The sequence below is a fragment of the Sinocyclocheilus anshuiensis genome, unplaced genomic scaffold, assembly GCF_001515605.1.
Source record: "Sinocyclocheilus anshuiensis isolate Anshui unplaced genomic scaffold, SAMN03320099.WGS_v1.1 scaffold385, whole genome shotgun sequence".
Lineage (NCBI taxonomy): Eukaryota > Metazoa > Chordata > Actinopteri > Cypriniformes > Cyprinidae > Sinocyclocheilus > Sinocyclocheilus anshuiensis.
The window spans coordinates 492,289-501,050 of NW_015539876.1; the positions used below are offsets into that span (position 1 = coordinate 492,289).

The window sequence follows — 8,762 nt, forward strand, 5'->3', positions numbered from 1 at the left end:
TGGCAGCGGCCATACTGAGATGCTTTGGCTTCACTTTTCTATAGATAAAGGAATAGGATCCATCTTTTATTACAGTCTATGGACGTCACACAGACAGGCATCTGAGATCGGCTCAATTTGAGAAAAGGGTAAAGATTTTAGTAGATTAACAAAAAAACACGATGGATTTTTATAATTTTAGGGTGGTTGTGTACACACACTGCAAACACACATTTCAGTTCAAACAACTTGTAAAAGTGCATGTAGCATTATATGACCCCTTTAAAACTGTAGTTTCCCAATGGCAGTCCCAGAAATGCAGTTTGAAACAGTCCTCGGTTTGCTACGTCACAAATCCAATAACTAATCACGTCAAGGGATCGATTCCTATCACTAGCATGCAAAATATATCAATACCAGCGCAAAACCAAAAATAAATTAGAGCAAAAAACCCAAGAAGCTGTGGTTTAATGTGAATTTAGAACTGCTAACTTGCATTATAACCTGTGGCAACAGTATAAAAGTAGCCCGGAGTCAGACCCACCTCTCCCACATCGGCGTCTGCACTTCACACGCGTATGCTCGCGGGCGCGAATTAAGAATCACAAACGGCTGCATTCGAGTCTTCAAGGCATTTTAGGACACAGCATCGTCAAGTAAGTAACTTTAATTAAAGGGGTCATATGATGCGATTTCAATTTTTCCTTTCTCTTTGGAGTGTTACAAGCTCTTGGTGCATAAAGAAGATCTGTAAAGTTGCAAAGACTGAAGTCTCAAATCCAAAGAGATATTCTTTATAAAAGTTAAGAGTCAGCCACTTTATCAGTCATTATCCATGTATGCCATTGTTTTGCGTTTATTACAGTTCAGTGGATCAGGAGGCGCTGGCTGGTGTGACTGAATGGAGGCGGGACTAATTTGCATATTCATAGATCAGCGTATAGTAAATGAGTCAAGGGTGTTGAGTTACATTCAAGCTATTTTAAGGCATGAGAAAATTATTTTCATTAGAAAAGACATTTAAATATGTAATTTTGATGATCAAAGATACGTTTTAAGGGATAAAATATTTGACTACAGGGGGACTTTAATAAATATAATAATTTAAAAAGGAACTAAATGATTACAGTCATTATCCATGTATGCCATTGTTTTGCGTTTATTACAGTTCAGTGGATCAGGAGGCGCTGGCTGGTGTGACTGAATGGAGGCGGGACTAATTTGCATATTCATAGATCAGCGTATAGTAAATGAGTCAAGGGTGTTGAGTTACATTCAAGCTATTTTAAGGCATGAGAAAATTATTTTCATTAGAAAAGACATTTAAATATGTAATTTTGATGATCAAAGATACGTTTTAAGGGATAAAATATTTGACTACAGGGGGACTTTAAAAGATAATGGTTTAAAACATACATTCACATGAGATAAAGACTCATGACTCAAAGACATATCCATAATAATAAAGATAATAAGGCTGCTTAATTTACAGTACATGGAGCATCGCATCATGTGGGTTGAAATGTTGAGATCACATGACCAGCCAGATACTTCTCGTTTTCACTCAAAAATTCCTTTTACCAAACACTTTCACTTGTGGAATAAATTAATCATGGCTTTCTATTTGAATAGGGTATTTTTATAATGCTTAATGAACATTTTTGCTTTATTCTAAATCTGTATCTATGCCACTAGGTGTCAGTATATTTCAGGAAAACTACCAAATCAATCAGCAACTTCAAGAAAAACTGTTGAATTTTAACTACATCAAAAAATGAATACAACAAGTTTCTAAAATCAAATGTTGGTTGTTGTTTTCTATGAGCTCTTTGGATTTTTTAAGCATGAAAATATCTTTACTTTTAGAGTAAATTCTCACACTGAGAAAATTATTGATATTTCCTTGAAATTCCATTATGACCTATATGTGAAATGTTTTGATGGACCAATAGAAATGACCTTTCAGAGCCTATTTTTTTTCTTCTAACAGCTTTTCAGTGACCTAAAAATCAAGAAAACTCCCAGACGCACTGTTACTGCTAGCATTGTTCACATAAATGTGCTAAATGTTCACCAGTAAGTCAGTTCCTGTGTGCTTCATTGCCCTCCAGCAGGTGCACTGTATCCTCGGCCATGATTAAATAATCAATATCAAAGGTCAAATGGAGTGGTGATGATGGTGATGATGGTGTCTAAGTCTAATGACAGTCATTTGCAGCCCGTGCTGTCCGACCCTGGTTTTGATCAGAACGAGGCACTGAAAAGAAATTTGAAAGCAGAACCACACCGTTTTTTCAAAATGGTAATGTACAGTGATTATTTTGTCGATCATTGCCGATTAATTATGTACACAGCTGTGGAAAGGAAAAAATACATGATTTTGTATGAATGAAGAGAAACTAATATTCATGTGTTATCTTTCCACAAGATAAACCTGTCCACAAATGAGAACTGATTATCAATACACAATCAGACCCCAACAACACAACAACCTACAGTAAGTGAGCTGTGTGGCTGGCCTTCTCTGACTGACCAACTCGTTCTCACTAATGTGTTTGGTGAAGTTCTCGATCTCATTTCCATCTGTAATTGACTTCTCATTCGCTGTATAATAAACACGTCCATAAACCAGTTCGACAAAGCTAGAACAAAAAGGAAGGCTAAACAGAAACAAAAGACTAATTTTGGGGTGAGTAATACTAGCTGTCTTATTTAATCTCACGCTACTCCATTGTTGTGGTTTTGCATTTGTGTCTTTTTCTGCATTTAAAGCCCAGCTGCAAACTATTACGACATCAACACATTGACAGGTTCATACACACACCAATTAGATCATGGGAGAAATTGTCCAGCTTTACTAGAATAGCATTTGTTTCTCTAATTTTATTCTACGAACCCTAATAGAATGCATAAAATTAAATGTTTGCTCCGTGGTCGAGGAACTGGCACATTTTTTATCATTTCAAAAACAGCGAGATATTCTTGTGATTCCATTTCCTCTGCTCAAACAGAGAGGAAACAAGCCATCATAATTATACAGTGAGGCATGTAAACAGCAGGGCCAGTTCAGCAATAGAAACAGATGAATCCTGATTATTTGTGTTTAACACAAATGTTTGTCTCTTGCTTACCCAGATCCAGATGTATGGCAGGAACAAAGGAGTTCAGGAAGAACATAAAGATGACCACACCAAGGACAGTCAGACACTTGACCAGGAGGATTTTATCAGTTATTCTGTGCTGTAAAAGACCATGAAAGACATGTTCAGATACAGGACAGAAAGAAACATGGCAAATACATATTATGCCCTCTAAACAGTGTTACTGTACACAGTATAGTTCAATTGATATTTAGAAACCAAACTATAATTACTATATTTTATATATATATATATTTTTTTTTTTTTTTCAAACTATTATCACTATGTCATTTTGGATAAAAAATTATCTGCTAAATGAATAAACGTAAACCTTAACACTTCTGCTGTTTATACAATTACAAAATTGTCAATTTTTCTATTTAGCATCAGCTCATAGTAATATTATGTGATAACAATTTTGTTGTATTTTTGTGACCATATCAATTAATTAATTATTATATTAATATATTATTTATTTATAATTAAATCATTATTTATCATTATTATTATGAACAAATAATAATGAGTTGCAATCCGCAGGTCTATTCTTATAGGAACACTTATAGCAGTGAAAACAATTATGCAAAATTGCAAATATTACAATGTTAATCATATAACAGTACACACAGTATAGTTAACTTTACAGGTTAACATTTACAACGTAGGAGAAACATATCTTTTGTTTGTTGATGTCAAAGGTCATGCGTCCAATTAATCTCCAATAAATGGTATTTTATCAAAAACACAAGCCAGAGTATATTACATGCAGATTCAACTGCAACAAGGCTAAATATGGTGTGTGCCAACCACAATGTGAATTTTGTAGTGAATTATTGTCTGCCAAGTGAATAAAACCATGAAATTTCAATTTATTTTTAGAAACCAAACTATAAACACTGCCTCATTTGTAAGTCACTTTGAATAAAACCATCTGCTAAATAAATAAATGTAAACGTAAATACTTTTGCAGTTTATACAATTACAAAATTGTCAACTTTTCTATTTAGTGTCAGCTCATCGTAACATTATGTGATATTTAACAATTTAGTTTATTTTTGTACAACGAAAAAAAAAAGGCAAATAAATAAATTTATTAAATTGACCATATCAATTAATTAATTAATATATTAATAAATTATTTAAAAAATAAATCATTAAATTGTTTATTATTAAATAATAATAATAATTATTATAATAATACTATCAGGGACCTGAAGCCAAAATATTTGAGAAATTGTTGAAGTTTCTTATCATATAATAAGATAACATCGGAAAGATAAGGCAGGATTAGCAGAAAGGTACATCACTTAATCAACCAGAGTCATCCTTATGCAGCTTTGTTTTACCTTTTTCTGCAGCTCTTGAATATTGTGTTCCCAGTTTTTGTCTTCCTGAGATATTTGCCTGTGAAAATAAAGGAATAAAACAGAATGAACTGTGTTAATACATCCTTTCAGCCAGCATGGACACCTGCAAATGAGTAGGAGTGGTGATTTCATGTGGTCACCCCAAACCTTTTCTACTCAGCATGTGAGGCTGTAAATGGCTTTTGTGATTATTCTATCTGTCATCAAAGCAAACCACAAGATCCACAAAACCACAAGCATAACTAATCGAATTTCTTTAGTTAAAAGAAGCATTTATAATAATACCAAAAAAAAAACAGGCTACTTTTGAGAACAAAATTATTCTGCATGATTAAAATTTCAGCTCTCTACAAGAGCTTTAGAGAGCCGACACAATTGAGAACAATTACCTACTTTTCTACAGGTTAATTATTGCTCATTTATCATCCTGGGCTTCTGGGTATGTGCTACCGTCAGACACAACAGGTGTCATGCAGTGGGAATGGATATATTTTGGCCCTAATAGGGTGTTTTCAAGTGAACTCATACCAAGAAAGACACTCATATTACATGCAATATCAAAATAGTAAAAGAAGGCTTGATAATGCATTATGTATAGCCTAATTTGTTGTTTTTCAGTTGTTTCCACCATTATGACATTTAGACAACACAAGTGAAAAACGTCCAAAAACCAGCCAATAAAACAAGAACAAAGCACAAAAATACGCTTATATTCAACATACATCCATGATTTCAAACACCATGCACGGTGTAGACAGACTGCTTGTATTTTACCCAGACAGACAAAGAAAAGAATGGATTGAGCATGAGTGTGGCACCTCTGGAAGGTCTTGAGCTTCTTGCGCAGGAGGCTTTCCAGATTGAGCACCTTCTGCATGAGAAGACACTTGACGGCAGTCTCCTCTCGGCTGGCAGGGTTAATGCGATGGGCTGTCTGCCTCCACACCAGAATCTCATGCTTCAGTTCTGCAGGGCGACACAAATCGTGACAAGATAAAGGGTTCAGCTGTAGAACAGACAAATATGAATTAAGATAAGAATTTCAAATCTATTCCAAAAAACTAGGAAGAAACAGATAAATAGGGATGTATGGTCAAACAGAGCCAATCCAGAAAAAAGAATAAGGAAGGGATAATTGTAACATTTTTGTTCGCTCATTCATTCAGAATATTATCCGTGTATGTTGTTTTGACCCAGCGGTTGTGTTCAAAACAACCCAATAGCTGGGTTTGTCCCTTTTTAACCCAGCGCTGGGTTATATTTAACCCAGCATTTTTTAGAGGACAGATAGATAGATAGATAGATAGATAGATAGATAGATAGAACGGATGAAGCACAAGCTAGGCAGTTACTGTACAGAAAGAATGGAGAAAGTATGGAAGGAGAAGATAAGGAAGAAGGAAAAAAGAAAGAAATAGGAGAGGCAAGGTTTTGCACTAGTCCTTCAGCATGCCTCCTCATGGGGAGTCTGCTAGGAAAGCTTTCCAGAAGCTAATTGACACGGGAAAAACATGCTGATCACAATAGACACAGTAATGTATCATGCCAAGGGCCTGGAAATCTGTATCAGCCACACAGCAGGTTTGATTTTTTGAAAGTGAGGCTCTGTGGGGACTTAAGGCTTTACAGAATTAGAAATTGGACTGGCATTGAGTGGTCACCATCAGGCCTAGTGGAGGTCTTTCGTTCAGACACAGCATGTTCCTGGGGAACCGGCAAACCGATCATTTAAGTTCCTGTTCCTTATAGAGCAGAGTTCTACGACTTTGCATCAGCTCCACACTGACCAGCACTCTCTCATTGTGTTAGCCACCCGAAAACCCAATGATCACCGAGCGGAGGGGAAGATTGGCATTCTGGATGGTGCTAGTCCCATGCTGATGATGTCTCAAAGACAACCCTCACAGTGTGCAAAAGCCAATGGTGTGGGAGAACATATGAAGTGTGCACTCCTGCCTTCTGAGAAAGAAATCACTTCTTTTTTTTTAAGTTGCTTGTTTCTCATCTTGCTTTATCTCTAAAATGACAGGCATAACACATGCATACATGTAATTAAGGCTCTGAAGCATCCATGTGTGCATCCTAGAGCAGGTTGTTTTCAAAACAACACAGTTCTTGTGTAGATGTTCTGTAAGCATAAACAACTAAAAGTGACTGTTTCTAAATAAAAATGTTCAAATACTGATAATGCTGTAATGACTTTTTCATAGAAAAAAGTACAAGGAATATTAAAATTTTATAAGCCTGGGTGGTTGACAAGCCCTAAATAGAAAAATGCTGGAAATTAACATGTCAACACACTTAAAAATCACTGTTCTAAATTAGAGACATTAAATTTGAAGCCATTACAATCTAAAGCAGTACTTTGTCAAAAGAAAAACAAAATACTTCGAAACAATTTTCACTCAGAAACTGCTAGCAAATTTCACAAATAATTACAAAGAAACTGCAAGTAACACACTGAATTAAAGTAGTAAGACTGAAACTTTTTTGCAAAACGTGATCTTTGTTTTATTTACAGCTATGAAAAATAATTTTACAGTGCATCAAAAACAAGAATGAAAAAATAAAAGTTGCTCTTATTTATTATACATATCAACGAGGTCAACTGGTGGCTGTCTGTGTAATCTGAAGTTCTCAAAACTTCCACTATTTTCCACACAACCTTATGATATAAAGGTCCATTCAAGCAATGTTACATGGTGAAAGAAAGTTAGACATTTCTGCCATATAAATATCACCTTGACATAGTCACCACTGATAAACTACTCTTAATTGTAATGTAGAAACTTTCATTTTCTGTGAAGCTGCTTCGCAACGATGTGCTTCATGAAAAGCGCTATACAAATAAATGTGAATTGAACTGAATTGAATTGAAGACTTTTATAACTACTACTTTCTAGCCGAGGTCATAAAACTGCTGTGACACTGGGCTGATCAACACACAGTTCTCGTACACTGTCATGCTGTTTTACAGAATCAAAATATGACTCAAAAGACCAAGTTTAAATTGGATGATCAACCACTCTTAGAACTTTCAGAAAGAAAACAACGTGTTAGAAAAGCCTTTGTGTTTTCCTCTCATTCTGACTTATGGGTATGGCAAAAGCCTTTCTGGGAACCCCAGAGCCTGATTTCAGCCTGTGAATGGCTAAAATTAGTGGTTTATTATAAAGGAGCTATTGTCATACTGTCAGTTGTGTGAGGGAGAGCTCAGGTGTGGAGGTGTACGGGAGATGTGGGGAGTTGGTCTCTGTAGAGCAGAGGGAGCAGCTGCTCAAGAGGCTAATGGCCATCTGTGGAGAGAAGTTGACAACTGGAGGAAGAAGACTCATCTGATTATTTTGTCTATTTATTTACACAACAAATAATGAAATAAAAAGAATAAAAACCATTTGACTGAGGTTAAAAACTATCAAACCAGTAAATGAAATGAACAGTGGGTATAGAAAAGAATCGCCTCCTTTTAAAATAGTCACATTTGGTTGCTTTGCAGCCTGAAATGAAGACGGACACAGTTTTTGTTTTATCCAGCTGTATTTACTCAGTGCAACTTATAACATCCAAGTGAAAGATATAATACCAACATGTCAGAAAAAAAATAAAATAAATAAAAAGCAGAGTTGGGAAAAGGATCACCCCCCTTGAGTCAGTATTTTGTTGAACCTCCTTTTGCTTTAATTACAGCCTTTAGTCTGTTGGGATTTGTCTCTACTAACTTTGCACATCCAGACTTTGCCATATTTGTCCACTCTTCTTTGCAGAACTGCTCAGGTTCAGTTCAATTTGATGGTGAGCATTTGTGGACTGCAGTCTTCAAGTCATTCCACGGATTTTCAATGGGGTTTAAGTCTGGGCTCTGACTAGGTCATGCAAGGACATTCACCTTTTTCTCCTTCAACCACTGTGTGGTCAGTTTTGCTGTGTGCTTTGGGTCATTGTCATGTTGGAAGGTAAATCTTCTTCCCATTGACAACTTTCTGGCAGGAGCAGCAGATTTTCCTCAAGAATTTGACGGTATTTTTCCCCATCCATTTTTCCTTCTATCCTGAAAAGTGCTCCAGTCCATGCTGCAGAGAAACAGCCTCATAACAGGATATTACCACCTCCATGCTTTACTGTAGGAATGCTGTTATTTGGATGGTGAGCTGTAGTGGATTTCCGACAGAAATATCGTTTGGTGTTGAGGCCAAATAATTAAATTTTAGTCTCATCTGCCTCAGAATCTTCAAGGTGCGTTTTGGCAAAACTCAGTCGTGACTGCATGTGGCCTTTC

General features: G+C 35.9%; 1 protein-coding gene across 1 annotated transcript in view; it reads right to left on the reverse strand.

Annotated features, from left to right (window-relative positions):
* Window positions 1-8,762, reverse strand: part of LOC107685326 (P protein-like) — a 41,789-nt gene that overhangs the window by 14,575 nt on the left and 18,452 nt on the right. Inside the window, exons 6-8 of the mRNA XM_016481878.1 lie at window positions 5,305-5,452; window positions 4,466-4,523; window positions 3,111-3,219 (exon numbers count right to left, since the gene is read on the reverse strand). Coding sequence (XP_016337364.1) covers window positions 3,111-3,219; window positions 4,466-4,523; window positions 5,305-5,452 — 315 coding nt within the window. The remainder of the gene's footprint in view (window positions 1-3,110; window positions 3,220-4,465; window positions 4,524-5,304; window positions 5,453-8,762) is intronic.